The sequence below is a fragment of the Panthera tigris genome, chromosome A2 (assembly GCF_018350195.1).
Source record: "Panthera tigris isolate Pti1 chromosome A2, P.tigris_Pti1_mat1.1, whole genome shotgun sequence".
NCBI lineage: Eukaryota > Metazoa > Chordata > Mammalia > Carnivora > Felidae > Panthera > Panthera tigris.
The window spans coordinates 161,998,578-162,019,275 of record NC_056661.1 but is presented as its reverse complement, the minus strand read 5'-3'; the positions used below and the strand labels follow the sequence as shown (position 1 = coordinate 162,019,275).

The 20,698-nt window shown below is 45.4% G+C and overlaps 1 protein-coding gene across 1 annotated transcript in view; it reads left to right on the top strand.

Moving 5' to 3' along the window:
- RHEB (Ras homolog, mTORC1 binding) overlaps positions 1-20,698 on the top strand; it is a 44,444-nt gene that overhangs the window by 16,530 nt on the left and 7,216 nt on the right. Inside the window, exons 2-4 of the mRNA XM_042975674.1 lie at positions 6,271-6,342; positions 12,915-12,982; positions 19,842-19,924. Of these exons, the coding sequence (XP_042831608.1) occupies positions 6,271-6,342; positions 12,915-12,982; positions 19,842-19,924 (223 nt within the window). The remainder of the gene's footprint in view (positions 1-6,270; positions 6,343-12,914; positions 12,983-19,841; positions 19,925-20,698) is intronic.

Here is a 20,698-nt window from a genome sequence, read left to right as displayed (position 1 = left end):
CTCCCCCACTTGAACTCTGTCTCTCATAAACATTTTATATAAATAAATAAACATTAAAAAAAAATTTTAATTAAAAAAAAAAACACAGATAGTCTGGTCATAGTTCAGTATATTGACTTCATCACCTGGTGGGTTTCAGCCCCCTGGTTTGAAAACTTTACTTCCGGAGATGTGCTCGATAGAAGTCAGAGAGTGAGGGCCGGGAGAACGTCCCGCTTGTGATTGGTACATGGGAGGTGCAGGTGTTAGGAGGGGAGTTGTCTGGGAGGGGTGACCAGCCAGGGTCTGGTGCTGGGCTCACAAGGTGGCTCTCTGAAGCGACACAGATGATTATTGGTGGCAATACAGTGAAGCTTTGAAGCTGAAGTGTTAGCTTATCTACGTGGACATCAGGTCGCATAAGGCGAGGTTAGGAATTTCAGGTGAAAATGAAAGCAGTCCTCGGGGATGGGTTGTGTCCCAGATACATCACACTGCTCTCCGTGGACCCTGTGCCAAGCGACTTGACAGACTAGTTGGTAGATGGAACCTTCTCCTCCCCATTATGCCCCGATGAACAAGTAATGTGCCAGCTGTTCCCGGAGAACGCTGGCTGGGGAGAGGGGGAAGTAATCCAAAAGTAGGGTTTTGTTGTGGGTTTTTTTTTTTAGGAGAACAATCATGAAAACGAGTTCAAAATTAACCTGAAAGCTCTTAAAATGTTTTGTGCACAGCGCTCATTTTGCAGTAATCACAAGTGTGAGAGATTCAGTCAGCAACTGTGCAGGTGTATCTTCCGTGGGGAAAATACCGGGTGAACAAAGTTACTGGGCCCCGTTATCCTTGGCGAGAAACACATAAATGCTGGGTTTACCTGGTAAAAGTGTAGAAGAAACTTAAGAAAAAAAATTTTTTTAATGTTTATTTATTTTTGAGAGAGAGAGAGAACGTGGGGCCGGGGAGGGCAACGGTCAGAGGGAGAGGGAGACAGAATTCGAATCAAGGATGTGGGAAGTCGTTGGACGCTTGACCGACAGAACCCCCCAGGCACCACAGGAAGAAACTTTTTAAAAATGATTTGTAGGATTTGGGGCGGGGGGTCCCTGGCAGCTCAGTCACTTAAACATCCAGTTCTTGATTTCGGCTCAGGTCATGATCTCATGGTTCGTGGGATTGAGCCCCACATCGGGCTCTGCGCGAGACAGCGTGGAGCCTGCTTGGGGTATTCTCTCTCTCTCTCTCTCTCTCTCTCTGCCCTTCCCCCTCCCCCGTGCTCTCTCTATAAATAAGTAAACTTAAAAAAAAAAACGAAAATCTGTAGGATTTTTAAAGTTAAGGGGGGTTTCAGTCTAGCCGAAGAGTATTTGGAAGTTAATTGTGGAAGATGGGGATATTTTGTTTTCAAACCTTTTCAGTACTACGTTATGTCACCAAATGAGTGATCTGCGCCCCTCTGTGCGTTAATAACACACATCTGCGTATGTGGTGCCTTTTATTTTCTTTCAGATCACTCCTGTGTTTTCATACAACATTTCTCCAGAGAGTTGATCTGGAATTTGAGGTTCTTCTCAGATCGTACAAATTTATGAGCCTACTGAGAGCACGATTGTTGCTGAAACGTCTTCAGGAAGTAACTAGTGTTTCAGAATCTGAATTTGGTAAATGTAAAGGCCACAGTAAATTCATGACGTTATAATGAAGGGAAAATGTTAAAGGTGATCAAGAATATCACTTGTGGAGGCGCCTGGGTGGCTCAGGCGGTTAAGCGGCCCACTTCGGCTTAGGTCGTGATCTCTCGCAGTTTGTGAGCTCGAGCCCCACATCGGGCTCTGTGCTGACCCCTCAGAGCTTGGAGCCTGTTTCAGATTCTGTGTCTTCCTCTCTCTCCCCCCCTCCCTTGCTCTTGCTCTATCTCTCACGCTCTCTCGCACTCTCGCTCTTGCTCTCAAAAATAAACATTAAAAAAAAATTTTGTGTTTTTTATTTTTTATTTTTTTTAATTTTTTTTTTCAACGTTTATTTATTTTTGGGACAGAGAGAGACAGAGCTTGAACGGGGGAGGGACAGAGAGAGAGGGAGACACAGAATCGGAAGCAGGCTCCAGGCTCTGAGCCGTCAGCCCAGAGCCCGACGCGGGGCTCGAACTCACGGACCTTGAGATCGTGACCTGGCTGAAGTCGGACGCTTAACCGACTGCGCCACCCAGGCGCCCCAAAAATTTTGTGTTTAAAAAGAATATCATTTGTGGATCAGCAATGCCTTTTGTAGCTGCAAACTGCTCTAGAGGACGAGGAGGTCCCTGAAAGCCAGAAATTGCTGGAAGCGAGGCTAAGGACGTTATGAAAAGTGGGATTTGTTTACTAACATTAATATAAAGGTCTCAACACTGGCTGCCTAATAATGCGACTTTTTTTTTTTTTTAATGTTTATCTTTATTTTTGAGACAGAGAAAGACAGAGCATAAGCAGGGGAGGGGCAGAGAGAGAGGGAGACACAGAATCAGAAGCAGGCTCCAGGCTCTGAGCTGCCAGCACACAGCCCGATGCGGGGCTCGAACTCATCAACTGCGAGATCACGACCCGAGCTGAAGTCGGACGCCCAGCTGACCGAGCCACCCAGGCGCCCCATAATGCGACTTTTTAATGGAAACGGCAGAAAAACCCGCTGTGTCCTGTCAGCAAACGTGGTCTTCCTGTCCCTTCTTCATTTAAATAATTAATCACCTCCCCCTAAGGGAGAGTGCAGAGGAGGAGAGACCCCAGGGGAGGCCAGAGCCCTCCTGCCTCTGCTAATGGATGGTTCCCTTCTCCCAGGACCAAGCAGATGCAGAAAGCCAGTTGGCTCCCTAAAGACCGGGGTTTTAAATTCGGGTGTCCCAGTTACTCGCCAAGACGAGAGTTGGCTGTGCCAGCCCGCACTGTGATTTGCGTTGGACTCCACTGTCTGCCTTTCGCCGGAATGATTATCCGTGTTTTCAAGTTCAGTGTTAATTTAGCCTTTCGTGTAATTCACGCCCTTCGTGACATATGTGAGAAACTCCTCTTTGGACGCGCGCCAGTAATTGTATTTTTGAAACGTGGGCCGCTCGTTTATGTAATACTCCGTCGTTGCACTTAATCTCATGCTGTCTTGTTAAGCGTGTGTCTTCTTGAATTTCTTAAGTTTCCTGGGATAACTTCCGAGGCTCTGCTCTCTGCCCCTTCACCCCTGCAAGTGAGGCCCTTGAAGCTTGCCCGGCACCATTCTGAGCTGTGTTTCCGTGTTTCCTGCCTCTCGGAGGGGCTCCCCATGGGTGTCATGGGCAACCCCTTTCTTCCACTGTTCTTAACCCGGTTCTACTTGGGAAAAGGTGTAAAAATCCTCTGAAGCCCTTGTAACTCTTGCCCATTTATCTTTAAGAAAAATTACATTGTGCTTCCTTCCTTCTTTCCATTTACAAGCCAAAACCCTCCTCCCTTAGCCTACCTAGGGGTGTCAGAGTGCCCACCGGAGGGCCCAGAAGTCCCCTTAGAAGCCCTAAAGAAGTTTCTTTCTCTCTTTCCTTTCCAATTAAATTTCTTTTGCTTGAAGCAATAGCATTCAGTATAAATAAGAATTTTCCTACTCCTTTAAATTTTTTCAGTTTGGCTGACTTAGTAGACGTTTTTTTCTCTTGCTGTTTCCTTACATAAAATAGGTTTGCTGTTAACTTAAATGCTCTTTTGAACACAGTCCCTTTGAGACGTGTGGGCTCCTGGATGACCCCGTATTCCACATAGCACAGGCAGGCTCATGGTTGGATACCAAAATAAATACTAGATAACTGTTTCTTAATTCCTGTTGAACTGTCTTTCCTTGCCTTGGGCATAAAATTGAGATCTTTTATAACATCCAGAATGCGTGAGAGTGCCCTTTGGACACGTAAGTGTTAATCTCATTCGTTCGTTCCAAAACCTGAGCGTCTGCTGTACCCCTCAGTCACCATACTGGTCTCCGGAGGCTGATGAGCGAAGACAGTGTCCGATAACGTCAAGCACTACGGAGAAAAACCAGGATGGCTGTGATAGAGTGACCCTTAGGGAGTGGGTGCCACCTTAGATGGGGTGGTCTTAGCGGAGGCGTCTCTGAAGAAGGGCCATTGAGCTCCCAAAGTAATGACAAAAGTGAGTCGTGTGCAGAGAATTCTAGAACAGAGGGACAGAGGGGGATGTGCCAAATGGGCCTGGGAGGGTCTGGGGAGGGGCAGCAGAGAGGTTTGGGGGGGGGGGGTAGGCGGAGCAGGGCCCGGCCTGGTTGGGATTTGGGAACTTACTCTTTTTTTAATTTTTAATGTTTACTTTATTCTTGACAGAGGGAGAGCTAGGAAGCAAGCAAGGGAGGGGCAGAGAGAGAGATGGGGACAGAAGATCCGAAGCGGGCTCTGTGCTGACAGCAGAGAACCTAGTGCAGGGCTCGAACTCATGAACTGTGAGATCATGACCTGAGCCAAAGTCAGCCGCTTAACCGACTGTTGAGCCACCCAGGTGCCCCAGGAAATTTATTCTAATTGAAATGAGGATTTAAAGCAGGGAGGTAACTTTTAATTGTCAAAAGCTCTTGTAGGCTGCTTCTGTAGAGAATGATTTCGGGTTTTAATAATTCTAGAAACACTTTGAATTGTGTGTTTAACTGCCCGTGAGGAGTAAAATAATCCTGCCAACTTGGGGGTTTTCTAGTTGTCTCCCCGCAGCTCTCACTTGTAAACCAGTTTATTAATTCATTAATTTCTAAGTATGGGGGGGGGGGTGCTGCCTGTGTTATGAAAATGTGCCAACCGAAACCCCCCAGAAGCAGAAGGCTCCTGGTGCAAACCTCTCTCCCTGAAGGTCTTTTGAGATGAAAGTCCGGTGAGATGCAGCGAACATGTAGAGCGTGTGTGTAAAGTTAATAGGGAGCGCCTGGCTGGCTCAATCTGAAGAGCATGCTATTCTTGACCTCGGGGTTGTAGGTTCAAGTCCCACACTGGGTGTAGAGATTAGTTAAAAAATTAAATCTTACCCAAAAAACACTAGTGCTCTGGGAGACGTACGAGAGAAGAAAGTGTTTGGGGTGAAATTTGGGTGGGGGGGGACCACCTACGTCATTTCCTGGACTGTTCTCACGCTATCTTTACAGAGTGCCCCGTTCTGAAGTCCAGCAGGTGAAATTTTAGGCATCAAATAGTTGAGAACTTAAGCCTCCGGCTCTTGATTGGTTAGCACATAGGCTCAATTATGAGAAAGTGATTTTATGATAAAGTCCAGAACATTTCTTCATTATTTTGTGTGTGCCAGACATCACTAGGCTTTTGAGACTGAATGGTTCAGGCAGGATTTCTGGCTTCGAGGAGTTTTTTAAAGACTTCTTTTACATGTTCTCACATTACCCTCTTTAAAAGCTGTACCTGGAGGGGTGCCTGGGTGGCTCAGTCAATTGAGTGTCCGACTTCGGCTCAGGTCACGATCTCACAGTCTGTGAGTTCAAGCCCCGCGTCAGGCTCTGTGCTGACGGCTCAGGACCTGGAATGTGCTTCAGATTCTGTGTCTCCCTCTCTCACTGTCCCTCCCCCACTCATGCTCTGTCTCTCTCTCTCTCTCTCTCTCTCTATCAAAATAAATAAACGTTAAAAAAAAATTTGGGTCACCTGGGTGGCTCCGTCGGTTAAGTGTCCGACTTCAGCTCGGGTCATGATCTCATGGTCTGTGAGTTCGAGCCCCGCGTCGGGCTCTGTGCTGACAGCTCAGAACCTGGAGCCTGCTTCGGATTCTATGTCTCCCTCTCTCTCTCTGACCCTCCCCCGTTCATGCTCTGTCTCTGTCTCAAAAATAAATAAAACGTTAAAAAGAAAAAATTAAAAGCTGTACCTGGTAACATTTCTAACAGCCACATAGGAAAGAGCCCAAAGAAACAAATCCTGTCTTAATAATTTCTGTATTAAAATTAATACCCACATTTCAGGGACACCAGAGGAAATTAGCTTAGTTTAGACCTTATTGCAGAGTTTACCTTTAACAGAATATGTGAAATGTTTGCTGGTCAGTAATATTTGTTAACGTCACAAAAGTGTTTTAATTCATAATAGCTTAATTGGTTAAATTCCTCTCCTAGAAAGCAGATTCTTGAAATTTTATTTCCTTTTTGAAATTGCCCAAAGGCTTATTTAAAGGAAGGTGTTCTGATCCCAGTACTTTCCGTTTCTTCATCTTGTTAGAGTGGGGTTTTTTTGTAAAATAGTAGATTTTTTTTTTTACCTTAATATGCAAATACATACTGAGCTTTTGCTCTCTTTTATAGGGAAATCCTCATTGACGATTCAGTTTGTTGAAGGCCAATTTGTTGACTCCTACGACCCAACCATAGAAAACAGTAAGTATTGTTTTCAAGGGTTTATAAACTGAGAAGCCTGCATTCTACATACAAACAGCCATTGTGTACTTCTGGAGGCTTTGATTGCAGGGGTTATTGGGGTAAACCTATAGATTTCCAACGGGGGTCCAGAAAAGCTTCCAAAAGTTTGACCCGCTTCACACTGAATGGATTTTTACTCAGTATCCAGATCCCTCCATCGAGAAATTGTTTTCAGTTCCATAGGAATCCAGTCCTACAGTGAACCTCCTGTCCCAGACTCTGCTTCAGGAAAACAAGAAGAGAGAGCACACGATCTCCGCACCCTCCCCCCCCTTCTTCTCAACAGTAGCCCTTTTTAAGGATTCCAAGCTTGAAAAGGAAGGATGAAAACACTCTAGTTCCTTTGTACCTTACTCTTACACGGAATCACCAGCCCTCCCGGCCCCCTCCCCCGCAGCCCCCCAACCCCTTCCAGTCCTGAACACTTGAAAGTCAAGGCTGTGGAGTAGTGAGCGATTCTGGGATGGAGAGAGCAGTTGCAGCGTGAAAACAAAGTTGGTTCTAAAGCCTGTTGGCATTTCCGGCCACGCGCAGAGAAAAGCCCCAAAGACCGGGACCAACCACAACCTTCATTTACCTTGTCCGGTTTCAATCCATGGTTTCAGAATCTTCTTGAAGGATTCTAGGACCATGAGAGAGGTCTTGATTCTAGAGTCATGGAGGAAAATCTAAAGCACTTCATGCAGAGAAGCTGATTTATTGGAAGCTGCTCTTGTTTCGGGCGATCTTAAAACCCTAAGTAGGCCCTAGAACTAGTCTTCTGAGATTCTTGGCACCTGGGCTTACCCAGGATTTGTCACCAGGAACACACACATTTAAACATGGGATTCATCAAACCCTGATGGACACATTAGACATGAAGCCGACTTAACAGTCAGGTTCGTGAACTAGATTCATAGATCTCATCTGCCCGGCGCTCGAGAGAGAGATTTCCAAAGAGGCTTACGACAGGGGGGTTGACAGACTATGGCTTGTAGGCCAGAAAGACCCACTGCCTTTTTGTACAGCCCATGAGCAAAGAATGGTTTTTACTTTTTTTTTTTTTTTTTTTTTTTTTTTGGTTTTTACACATTTTTTAATCATTAAAAAAGGTTTAAGAGAAGAATATTTGGGGCATGTGAAAGTTACGTGAAATTCAGACTTTAGCGTCCATAAAGTTTTATCGGAACCCAGCCATATTCATTCATTTACGTAGTGTCTGTGGCTGCTTTTGTTCTACAGTAGCATCTGGCCCTTTACAGGAAGAGTTTGCCCACCTCTGACTTAAAACATGCAGCTGTCCCTCATGTCCCAGTGTGCTGGTAGCGGGGAAGGAAACCTGTTGGGGAACTGACCCTGGGAAGACCCGGGTTTGAAAGTAACTAAGCTCGGCCGGTGTCCAGAAAGGAAGAGTCCTGACTACGGACACATCCTGTGCTGATCTGTTCGGCCGTGACTTACAGAACAGTGCGCCAGTGTGAGGAGCAGATGAATTTGAATCCTAGGTGGACACGGGCGCCCGGGCGGCTCAGTCGGTGGGGCGTCCGACTTCGGCTCGGGTCGTGATCTCGCCGTTCGTGAGTTCGAGCCCTGCATCGGGCTCTGTGCCGATGGCTCGGAGCCTGGAGCCTGCTTCGGATCCTGTGCCTCCCTGTCTCTCTGCCCCTGCCCTGCTTGTGCGCTCTCTCTGGCTCTCAAAAATGAATAAACGTAAAACAAATTTGAATGCTAGGTGGACAAGTCTGGTTATCTCTCCATTGGAATAAGAACACAAGCAAATCATGGTCTTGGTCTTAACATTTGCTATACATAACAACTTAGAGAGTTGTGTGTCCTTAAGATAAGGCTCATTTGGGCATTTTATTCACAGAATAATACGGTACGGTTTTCTTGGTTAGGCCTGCCTATAAAGGTGGTTCTTATTTTTGAGTGTTTATGTGTCATTTATAACTAAGGTGGAAAGAAAGTCATGGTGTTGTGTACAGATATATTTTCTTTAGATGTAAGTAAAAGATCCAGTGAACGTCCAGCTTCCTTACTTTGATATCATCTCAGAAATTGAATGACCCAACCTGAAGTCTGTCAACATCTTTAATCGTATTTTTAATGTTTCCTACTACTTAGTGTTCAGTAAAAAAGACTTTTATTTTTTCATGTCAAAAATGAATTCAGAATAATTATTAAAGTCTTTAGGCAGGAGCGAAAATGAGTGTCAGGGTGTATGAATCGCTTAAAAGTTCATGAGTTGTATGCAGACATCAGCTTCTGTTTACCCTGCTTCTGACCAACCCAGGAAGAAACCCTTTCTCCACTGTTTCCTGTGCTGTTTGGTCAGAAACGTTGTTCAGTAGGGGCTCCTGGGTGGCTCAGTTGGTTGAGCGTCCCAACTTCGGCTCAGGTCATGATCTAATGGTTTGTGGGTTCGAGCCCCAAGTCGGGCTCTGTGCTCACAGCTCAGAGCCTAGAACCTTCTTCGGATTCTGTCTCTCTCTCTCTCTGCCCCTCCCCTGCTCCCACTCTGTCTGTCTCCTCTCTTTCTCAAAAATAAATAAACATTAACAATAAAATAAAATAAACATTGTTCAGTGATGACAGGGAATTAGAAATGGAACAGGTTATCATAAACCTGTTGCTAACGAATGGATGGTTTTAAGGTTTGAAAAAAAAAAAAAAAAAAAACAGTACTCTGTAAATATGGAAAGAATCCGGTAATCATTTTGCACTTCAGAACATAGAACAGGTGGTTCATAGCAAACATTCAGTGGTGACGCATCTCTGAGACATTACCACAAAAGCAAAACTTCTGAGACTGTGTCATCTCCTTTTAAAATGGAATATAGGAGGGGGCGCCTGAGTGGCTCAGTTGGTTAGGTGTCCCGACTTCGGCCCAGGTCATGATTTCAAGCCCCGCATCGGGCTCTGTGCTGACGGCTCCGAGCCTGGAGCCTGCTTCAGGTTCTGTGTCTCCCTCTCTCTCTGCCCCTCCCCAGCTTATGCTCTGTCTTTCTCTCTCAAAAATAAACATTAAAAAAAATTTTTTTTTAATAAAAGAAAATGGAATGTAGGGGAATAACATTAATAAAACCCTGTATTTTTCTAGCTTGGGGATGTTTTTATGCCAAAAATACTACCTACGCAAATGTGTAGATTGTCCACCATGTTAATCTAACAACTCAATACAAACTAAATTGCTCTGGTGAAATTTAACCAGTAGGGGTAGTTGGTCAATTAGAGGAGGAAAAATAGTAGTGATTTACAGCTTCTGCCATTTCCAGGTAGTACTGTTGATGCGTTAATAAAGCTGAGAAAACGGGACCGTTCTAATTAGGAGTTTTGCAGCATTATCAAGCATCGCATGGTGGGTAGCCTTCTCAGTGGGATACGAATTAGGAGATTGTGATACACTTCAGGAACACAGATCTTATTTGGCGCATTCCAGATCTTAGAAATCTGTCCCTCATCAATAGGCTCTACGAATACGTCACTGTTAGTCTGCTTAGGGCAGTTTCAGGATTTTCGTTGGGGGAAGTGGGTTAATTTCTCTAGTGATTGTAAAAGAGAGGGGGACGGAGAGAGGGGTGGAGGAAAGCGATACCAGGAGAAAGCCAGCTTTCCACTGCTCTGCAGGATCGGACATGGAGTGCGTAGAAGAATTGGTTCCTAGTTTATGGAGCTGACAGATCTCTTGTTACACTTCCTTTTTTTCTATAGTAATAAGAAGAGGCAGTTTTCCATGACAGATGGAAAGGCCTCGATTTCATTTTACTGCTCTGTGTAGGAGGATTTACATCCTTTTTATGTGCAAGGATATACTAACACATTGATCAATAGCTTCATTTCCTTTATCTTCTGTACAATTACGTGTCGTCCCGTTTGACTCTTCCCTCGTGGCCAGTATTTCTCCCGTCTCCTTGGCTGAATCTTGATCTTCCTGACCTGGCAGTATCGGGGGGCCCTGGGCTCCATATCGGGGGGCCCTGGGCTCCAAAGTCCGGCTAGGGCTTTCGCGGTACTTGATCGCCAGCGATCTTCCCTTCTTCCCAGAAGTTTGCTTGTTTCCCAAAACCCCCAGTCGCACCCTCTCCCCCAGACTCAGGGCTTTTCTGTTCAGCTGCCCTCGCTTCCCCTTGGGTGTAGTCTTCTTCATTTGCTGCCTCCCCCATCTGCAGCGCTCCTTCCCCGGGCTTTCCCGAATTGGCAAATGGCAATTCATGCATCTCGTGGCTCAAGCCAAAAACTCTGGAGTCCTCCCACCTCTCCATTTTCTCACACCCTGCCTCCAGCCAGAAATCCTTTTGGCTCAGGGCACTTGGTTGGCTCAGTCGGTTGAGCATCCGACTTCGGCTCAGGTCATGATCTCTTGGTTCCTGAGTTTGAACCACACATCGGGCTCTGTGCCGACAGCTCGGAGCCTGGAGCCTGCTTCGGATTCTGTGTGTCTCTCTCTCTGTCTCTCCCCGCTTGTGCTCGTGCGCTCTCGTGCTCTCCCCGCTTGTGCTCGCGCACTCTTTCTCTCTCTCTCTCTCAAAAGTAAACATTTAAAAAAAAAATTTTTTTTCATCCTTTTGGCTCTCCCTTTGAATTCCACCATGGCTCTCTGGTCCCAGACCACCATCGTTGTCTTCAGATCCCGAGTCTACGTAAGCACTATATTATGGACCCCCACCAATGTCCTTGGTCCATTCTTGTCCATTTCTCTTATTCACAGCATAGCCAGAGCGATCTCTTTAAAATATAAATCAGACCAAGTTACTCCCCTGCCTCAGAACCCTTGGTTTCCCAGCACATTTAGAATGAAACTCTGAAGTCCTTACCATCTCCTAAAAGGTCCTCTGCCTCCTCCCCAACCTGGTTACCTCCCTAGCACTCTCTCCGCTTCTGCGCTGATCTTGCTTCTTCTCGCTGGGCTTTGGCACTTGCTGTTTGACCTCCCGATGCTCTTCTCCCAAAGACGGTGCCTGACGGTGTCTCCCTTCCTTCCCCCGGGGCTGTAAGCACGCTGAGGTCAGCTGCAGTATTTCGAGCTCCCGGAACAGTGCTCCTGGCGTTCATAGGTACTCAAGAAGGAGCTCTTGCGAGAATGAGTGATGTTTTGTTTAGTAGTGTTGACATAATAATTATGTCATACTTCATAACCACAGTTACTTAAATCTAATTGAAGGTTACTTGTTTTACTGCTCATCACGGTTCCTTACATAAATTTCATCGTCTTGAATGCACTTTTTGATCTTCCCCGACTAAGGTGTCAGTGGCAGGTTTTCACACAGGAACATCATGACTGCCCCCTGGCTGATAGTGATCAAAAGCACAGTCAAGGCCAGGTGCACCCCACATTCAGAGAAGTTCCAGTGCGGAAGAAAAATGCAATAAAATTGATGAAACACATTATGTTGTGTACTCCCTATCTTGAAATAATGTGGATTCGGTTTTCATCTGGTGAAATTATTCTCTAAAGTGGTAGTCTCCATTAAGGCACGCAAATGAAGGGGGAAAAAATGTGGCAACTGGTGTGGATGGCCTGGTCTGTGGTCTTTCCTCCCGATTCTAGCACCACTGCTGGCCGTAGGGGGAGTGCTCCCGTGGAACTCCTCCTCCAGAGAAGATCTCTTCTCTGTCCCCCTTGTCACCTCTAAGTTTCCTCTCATAATTTTCATATGTCTGCTGTGCTTTCCCTTTTGGCTGTGGGATAAAGTGGACAACAGCGGGTCCTCTCCCAGCTGTGCAAGGGACCGATTCTGTGGCCTGGTTCTGGTCCAGTCGAGTGGCCAGCCAGGAGATCCAACGACGCGTCTTAAGTGAAGATGGCCGGGACCATGGACGCAAAAGAAATAAGTTCCGTTCTGCTGTCAGGGTTCCAGATGGTTACTCTTCAATATTCTCTTACTATTAATAGTTCTTTTCCTCTTTTGTCTACATTTGTTTGAAGTCTGTCTCCTCAGGATTCTGAATGGACTTTTCCGGAAGTTATGAGTCTGGTGTTTTCCCCCCCCTTGGTAGGGAAGAGAGATTGTCACAAATTGCTCAGATGCTTAAGCTAAGTGGGAATGATGGCTTTCATGCAGAACACTTGTTCCATTGCTGTTTTATGTCGATGAAATTGATAATTTTTTTTATGTACTGGACGTTCTTAACACTTCAGTTAATATTAGCTGTTTGTGCTCTGACACCAGACTTCTAAATTAATGAAAGGTTTTGTGCTTTGGGTCCATTCTAGACCTCACACTTTATGTAATATATTTCTCTTTTTCACAGAGGAAGCTGTAAGCCACGGAGCACTCAAATGACTTTTACAGCATATGAATTGTTGCCTAATTTCAGTTTCATGGAACAAGGTTCAAGGTGTACCGAAGCTGGATTTTCATCCATCAGCTTGTGTCTATTAAATAATGGAAGAGGGAAGAATCTGTAAACTCAGATCTGTTCCATTTTGTTTTGTGGGATCTTTTTATGAAACGATTAGGGACTCTTCTTAATCGGTGGTCAGTGTTCAAGCTTTAACTGATCTAAAGTCAATTCTTTTTACTAATATTTAATTCCCTTTTTCCCTGTAGCTTTCACAAAATTGATCACAGTAAATGGACAAGAATATCATCTTCAGCTTGTTGACACAGCTGGACAAGTAAGTCTGGTGTCTCAGAGTCCCCTTCCGCTGTCCTCTGTCTAGCGGTCCTGGCCCTGCTGTTGATACTTAAATGCAACAGTGATGCCAGGAAAACCCCTCCTGATTTATGTGTGCCTGAATATTAACAGGCTGTCTTCTAAGACATTTGTGGCAGTTTTTCCGAATCATTAGCTTGTTGTTCTACTCTAGAATTGTGTTAAATGCACTCATAGCATCAGGAAGGTTTGTATATATCATAGGATAGTGTATTTCTGTTTTTTAAACTTGCATTTTATGTCAGAATCCTATTAGTGCTTTTCCTCCCTTTCTACATTAAGGAGAAAAAAAGTAGGGGCGCCTGGGTGGCTCAGTCGGTTGAGTGTCCGATTTTGGCTCAGGTCATGATCTCGCGGTCTGTGGGTTCGAGCCCCGCGTTGGGCTCTGTGCTGACAGCTCGGAGCCTGGAGCCTGCTTCGGATTCTGTGTCTCCCTCTCTTTCTGCCCCTCCCCTGCTCACACTGTCACTCTCTCAAAAATAAATAAAAACATACAACAATTTTTTTAAAAAAACAAGAGTTAAGTCTTTTCCTGGGGAAAGGGATGAGAAAGGTATAGGGCAGAAATGAGGGGACTTATAGATGGATTACATGATCACGAGCTTAAGGAGCGTTGATTTGATTTGCTAAGCAGTAAGTAATTGCCAAAGATTAAACAACCCAAAAAAAAAAAAAAAGGTCTTCACGGGTTAATGTAGCAGGGATTTGGCGGAGGATGGCCAGGGGAATTGACTAGAAGCAGCGGGTGAAAAGAAGTTCAGAGAACTTGAAGAGTACAAAGAACCTCCTAACCCTGGCGGCTGAACTTCACCCATTCCCATGGCACCTGGTCCAGCTTTTACTAGAAGCCGTTCTGTTGGGCCAGATCTATTACAGTTGCTGGAGTGGGAGCTTCAAGAGGCTGGGATGTCGTCCGAGTCCTGCCGTGTTTCTTACAATCGACAGAGGATCAGACTAGCAGGAAAGTGCGTGTGGCGTAACCTGATCCGCCATGTTAAATGGAGGCTTTTTTTCTGGAACCTGGGAAGATTGAGATAGACTTAGAATGATGTGACCCGTCATGTGAGTTTGGAATGAACCCCCTCCCCACCCTTAAGTTCTGAAATGAACATGGAAGCAGAGTGTAGCCCCCTAGTGAAGCAAGAAAATAGCTATATTGAGTGGTTTGAGCACCAAAGGAACCCTGGAGTTTCAATTCTGGAAGCTTCAAGGAAAATAAATCAAATGTGCACGTCCCAGGGGTATGCCACGTGACTCCCTCATTCGCCCCGCAGGCCACTGGGTAATCGGTATAATGGGCTTTCGTCCTCAGATCTCATGATGGCTGTCTTAGAGCAGAGCCGTCCTGGACTTTGACTCTGCAGGGTACCTGTCCAGTGACCGAAGGGGAGTTTGGTGCGTAAAGCAGAAGAGGAACAGAGTCTCCATAGGGGAGTCGTGACGTAGAGGACAAAGCTTCTCTTAGAAGTCACTGTAGAAGAGCCTCTGGGGTCCGACGTTGCGTTCGATTCTTAGAGTTTGTGTCTTTCGTGGTTAAGGTGACTGGTATAATTTATTGCCTAAAACAACTAAGAGTGAAGGGAGCCCTGGTAACAATTATGCTAGAACAGCAGGTGTTAACGGATAGGGTCCTGGGCGAAGAAATAACAGACACTTCGTTCATAGTGGGCCTCTGACTTTACCAAGATCCTGCTTTGCTTTTTATGTCTTCGTTTAGAATTTTTGTTAAAGCTGCTGGAAAATGGGGGTGAGGATGTAAATCAGTAAATCGCTTTCGTGTAATGTTAAAATAGAAATTCATTTTATAATAGGCCAGAAGGAGAAACCAGTGTTTCATAGTTTGGAACGTGGGCTCTGCAGTCGTGCTGCCTGGATTTGAATCCTGAACCCTGGCGCTTTTTTTTTTTTTTTTTTTTTTTTTTTTGGCTAGTCTGGTGACCTTGAGCAAGTTAATGAACCTTTCTTGGTCTCAGATTCTTCATCTGTAAACAGATGATTCTGTAGTGCCCGCCTTCACAGGATTGTTGCATGGTTTAGAGGAGATTGATGAGCTTCCAGAAGCTTGGGTCCTGACTTGTAGATCTTTGATGCTCTTAAGACCAGAACGATGCCCAGCATGGCAACTCCGTTGATGTTAACATGACCCTGAATGGGAGGAGTGCAGGTGTCGCTTATCCTTGGAATAGCGCTGTCCTTGAAAACATCTCTCTGGAGAAAATTTCTTTATGTTGACTCCTTATCAGAATAGAAGATGTGTCCCTCTGGGATTCTGTTTGGCACTGAGCGTCACATGCCTGTAACTGTTTTAATGATAGAGTACTAAAGAATCACCCCGAAAGGATCAGAGATCTTGGGGAGCGGGTGGATGGTGGGAGGGGCGGCGAGAGCAAGGTCCGCGACCAGCTCTGCCTGTCTCGCTCCTTTGGGCCTGTTACTGCCAGATCAGAATAGTTAGAGAATTTTTGCACAGAACGGATCCAAATTCAGCTGCCTCGAATAATTTGTGCTCGTTGCAGCTAGTAGTTCTTCAAGGCTACGTTCAGTTGGGAGACTCTGAAATAAAAGGTTGTGTTCGTATTTATGATGCGTGATGCTAACGACACGCACATGTGCTTTGCTGCGGTTCTGTAACCGCGAACACCTTGTTCTGTGGCAGCTGGACAACACGACACGTTTACAGCTGTTCTTAAATTGGATTCCTAGGGGCTGGGGCTGGGGCTGGGGCTGGAGCGAAGAGTGCCCCATGGCAGGGGAAGGTGATGAGAGGGCAGATTCTTCAAACAGAATCTATAGCGTGTTCGCGGTTGTCACGTTTTAAGAGGAACACTGTCGCAGCAAGTACTATCTACTTGGTAGTTTATGTCGTAGCAGGTTTTGTTGTCAGCAAGGGGAGGGGGTGAACATGGTTCAATACAAGTGGATGGTTTTTAGTTTGCATGAAATACTTTGTTCGGGCCTAATTGAAGTAGACTCAATGACAGGTTAATCGGTGGTGGTCATTTTTTTTTTTTAATTTTCATTTTTTAACATTTATTCATTTTTGAGAGACAGAGCATGCGTGGGGGAGGGGCACAGAGAGAGAGAGAGAGAGACCCAGAATCGGAAGCAGGCTCCAGGCTCTGAGCTGTCCACACCGAGCCCAATGCGGATCTCGAATCCACAGACCGCGAGATCGTGACCTGAGCTGAAGTCGGACGCTTAACTGACCGAGCCACCCAGGCGCCCCAGTGACAGTCATATTTATAGTGTCAAATCCCCCTTTTTAAAAAAACAAGTATTACGTACTTAAGTCCGGTTTTTAAAAAACAGTAATAAATGCCCGTGTTACAGAACTGGAATAACCCCAAAAGGTAAATAGTAACACTTCGGTCTTTCGGGCTCTGGCTGCCTTAGCTCCAGCCCTCCACGAACAGCCCCGTGACCAGTTTCTAGTAGATGCTTTGCAGATACTCTGTACTGGAACGTACAATTGTAGTTTTATTTTTTCTCTTTTACACAGAGAGTAGCCTATCCCTGCGTCTCCCGTCTTGGAGGTGATTCCACGTGGGTCCCTGTGGCCCTTTTTCCCTCCACTTGCGTAGCGTGTTGTTGTTTGGACGCAGCGTACTTTGTTGACCAACAAGTGGGTCATTTCCAGTCTTGGTGCCACCAGCAGCGCTGCGATCCGTATCTTGTGTCATTTTAGACCGTGTGTGTGTGTGAGGACATGTCGTGGCTGTGGGCTCGCTGGGCCATAGGGTGGCCGCTTACCTTCTCACCAGCAAGGAGCCAGTGCCTGTTCCCCAACACATCCATCAGTGCAATGCATTTTCACGTCTTTGGTTACTCGCCAGTCCGCTAGGTGAAAAATAGTACCCCAGTATCATTTTAGTGAGTATTTTTCTCACGAAGGAGTGTGATCACGTTCTCCTGTTTGAGGGCAAGTGTGTTTCCTTTTCTGGGAATTATCCTGTCCGTGTACTTTGCCCTTTTTCTATTGGGCGGATGGTCTTTGCTGATGGGTTTGACAGACCCCTTAATAATGTGAAGCAAATGCGCATGGTAGGTGATCTGAGCCGCAAGGTTTTGTTTTCAGTTTATGATTTTTGTTGGAAAGGTTCTTAGCCATGAAGAACTTGCTCGTTCTCACATAGTTGAATTTATCATTCTCTTTTCAACTGATTTTATTCTTAAAGAATTCTCCCGTCTACCCTGCACGCAGTTTCCATTTTTAATCTTGCAGTCTTTAATTCCTCTGGAATGTGTTTTTGCCCAAGGGTCAGTTAGAGATGCGACTCAGCCGTTTACCTCCAGAAGCTTCTGATCTCGTTCCCTGCACAGTTTTGTTGAAGGTTACTTTTTCCCTCACTGAGCTGAAGGGCCGGTATGAGCGCATATCCAATCCCCCTGACCGTCTGGGTCTTTGTAGATTTCTGTCTGCTTCGCTCCTGAACTAGTGCTGTACTTATTTTAAGTTTAAAATAAGTAGCTTTGTGCTTTTCACCCACCTGCTTCTACAATTGCTATTTCTCGGAAAAGACACTTTTTATCGGGCTCATGTTACATTCATGTGTTAATTCAGGATCAGCCAGTGGAGACCGTGGAGACCTGCGCGTGAACGCTGAGGACCTCGGCGCACTGTTGCAGTTTTTGAAGTGTTTTATCTCTTGGGAGGATTTTCAGATCTTTTTCAGTTGGAACGTACAGTTTCGTTCTCTTAAGTTTATTCCTAGAAATTTTGTCCTTTTTGGTTTCTGTTACAGCCGGAGGTCCTTTCCTTCCAATATACTTTTTAATGAGTTGTTCCTTGCACCATGCCTCTGAAATGTGATTACTCTTTTCTTATTTTAAGCTTTTTTTTTGTTTGTTTATTTTTGAGAGAGGCAGAGAGAGACTGAGTGCGAGCGGGGCAGAGAGAGAGAGAGAGGGAGACATTGAACACAAAGCAGGCCCCAGGTTCTGAGCCATCAGCACAGAGCCCGATGCGGGGCTTGCACTCACGAACCATGAAACCACAGCCTGAGCCAAAGTCGGACGCTTAACCGACTGAACCACCCAGGCACCCCATGTGATTATGATTACTCTTTTATTTCCACATCTTCTCTTCAGGGAAAAGGTGATTTGAACTTTGGATCTACTGTAGCTCAACTGGTGACTAAAATCATTTGGAATGTTGTTTTTAATCTGGGTGAAAAGATCTATCATTCCATCGACAAAAATGTTCTCAAAATTTAACACTAAAATAAACTTGACTGGTGTGCCTGGGTGGTTCAGTCTGTTAAACGCCCAACCCTTGATTTTGGCTCAGGGCGTGATCTCCCGGTTCGTGGGTTCAAGCCCTGCATCAGGCTCTGTGCTGACAGCTTGGAGACTGGAGACTGCTTCGGATTCTGTGTCTGTCTCTCTTTCTCTCTGCTCCTCTCCCATCCATGCTCTGTCTGTCTCTCTCTGTCTCTCAAAAATAAATGTTAAAAAAAAGTTGGAGGGGGTGGGGCACCTGCGTGGCTCAGTCGGTTAAGCGTCTGACTTCGACTCAGGTCATGATCTCACAGTTTGAGTTCGAGCCCCTCATCGGGCTCTGTGCTGACCGCTCGGAGCCTGGAGCCCCATTCGGATTCTGTGTCTCCCTCTCATGCTGCCCCTCCCCCGTTTGTGCTCTCTCAAAAATAAACATTAAAAAAACTTTTTTTCTAAAATGAACTCAACTTAGTGAAACTAATCTGAAAGTAATAATGAAACAGACGTTTTATTTTGTGTATGTAGTGAGTGCTGTGATGTAGAAATGCTGTCTTCTAATTAAAGATTACTATTTATGATACCAAGAACTGATAGTAAAACTTACTCTTTGTTGTTGTTTTTTTTAAAGACACTTTACTGTGGCGAATAGTAATAATTGCGGGCCATCGTGAACATTAGTTATAATCATCCCGTGGACCTGCAAAGTTAACAGAGTCCGTTCTTTGATAAAACGGTGGTTTGACACGATGTTCTAGATGTTCTATGTAACAGCGCTTGCCCGGGATACCCAGCACGTTGACAATTACATTTCACCAGAGAACAAAATGTTTTGTACCAGACAGTGGCGGGCACTAAGGAAAACTGCACTGACATTAGACCTTTAGAATGCTTTTATATTTGAGTCTCCTAAAGCCGCGTTATGAAAGTAGCTGCTGATACATTGTCACATAACGTGTACCTTTGTTGTTCATTCCTAAACTTGCTCGGTAAGTAACTCCTGTGATCCTCGGAAGTCCGGGTACCCCACGTGTAGCGTTTGGATTCTCTTCCTCTCTTCTTCCCCTCTCAAGTGCTGGTAGCAGCCCATTAATGGCCCATAGACTGGCATTCAGGCCCTTGTGATTCAAGTCTCCTGTTCAGGGAACAGGTTTAGTGATGACCTAACACTTTTAAATATGAAAACACAAATTTGTGGAATAAACCAGAAGCACTCGTGAGTTTCCCATGAGATCTAAGATTCTGGACTTTTTGTCCATAAAGGAAACGTTAGCGCCTTCCACTGCACGTAAGATTGCGGGACCTGTTGCCCTGCCATTTCCTTCGTCCTCCCCACCAGGACTTGCAGAAGCGATTAGCCTTCTCCCCAGAAGCCTTAGAATGGCCAGGATCGTTTCTGAATATTAGCTTAAAACAATGAGCCGCCCCAAACCAGTCTTAAATAGGTCTTCAGTGTGTGGGGCTATGTGTCTAGAATAATGTTTTAATCTACTTCTTTGTTGACTTTGATTTCTTTGACCAGGTAATATGGGAAAAACTTGGGGTAAAGATTGCTTGTTATGCTTTGTGGAGACTTTACTCAGATGGAATTATTTTCTCTCCCACAGGATGAATACTCCATCTTTCCTCAGACATACTCCATAGATATTAATGGTTATATTCTTGTGTATTCTGTTACATCAATCAAAAGGTACGATCCCCCCCCCCCCCTGCTGCTTGCTTCGAGTTTATTTGCTGTGCATAGATAGCGTTCAGCCGTCTAAAGGATTATGATGGGACTGGTTGTAGCAACGATCAGCCTTACCGCGCTGAATGCGTTTCAGTGATTGGCTTGTGGAGCAAACAGGTTGTTAAGGGGGAAAAGTATCCCGATGAACGTTCTCTTGCACTGCTAGAATGAAAACTGTATTCCTCACCTCCAGCTGCCTAGGTGATCTGAGCTTTTCTGCTAATGGAAATGACAACCACATAAATTGGTTTACTGTCTGTGCATTTCCACCACGTTAACGTGGAACGCGGGCTGACCGCGAGGGCCCTGTAGCTACAGAACATCCTACGGATGTTTATTCAGAGATTAAAATACGCGTTTATGTGATTTGTCGGACAACTGGTAGAGTTTCCCACCTAATAATCTCACGTACGTCATCTTGAATATTCTCAGTAAGGGTTACTCAGTGTCACACGCTCACGTGAAAGAAGGTTTATAGGAAAAAACTATGAGATTCCTTGTGTTCACTTTATTTTATATTACAGCGGTGAGTCGGTGACATTCCATGTTTTTCCCACTAGAAACATTATATAAGAAACATGGAGGGGCGCCTGGGTGGCTCAGTCGGTTAAGCGTCCGACTTCGGCTCAGGTCATGATCTCGCGGTTCGTGGGTTCCAGCCCCGCGTCGGGCTCTGTGCTGACGGCTCAGAGCCTGGAGCCTGCTTCGGATTCTGTGTCTCCCTCTCTCTCTGCC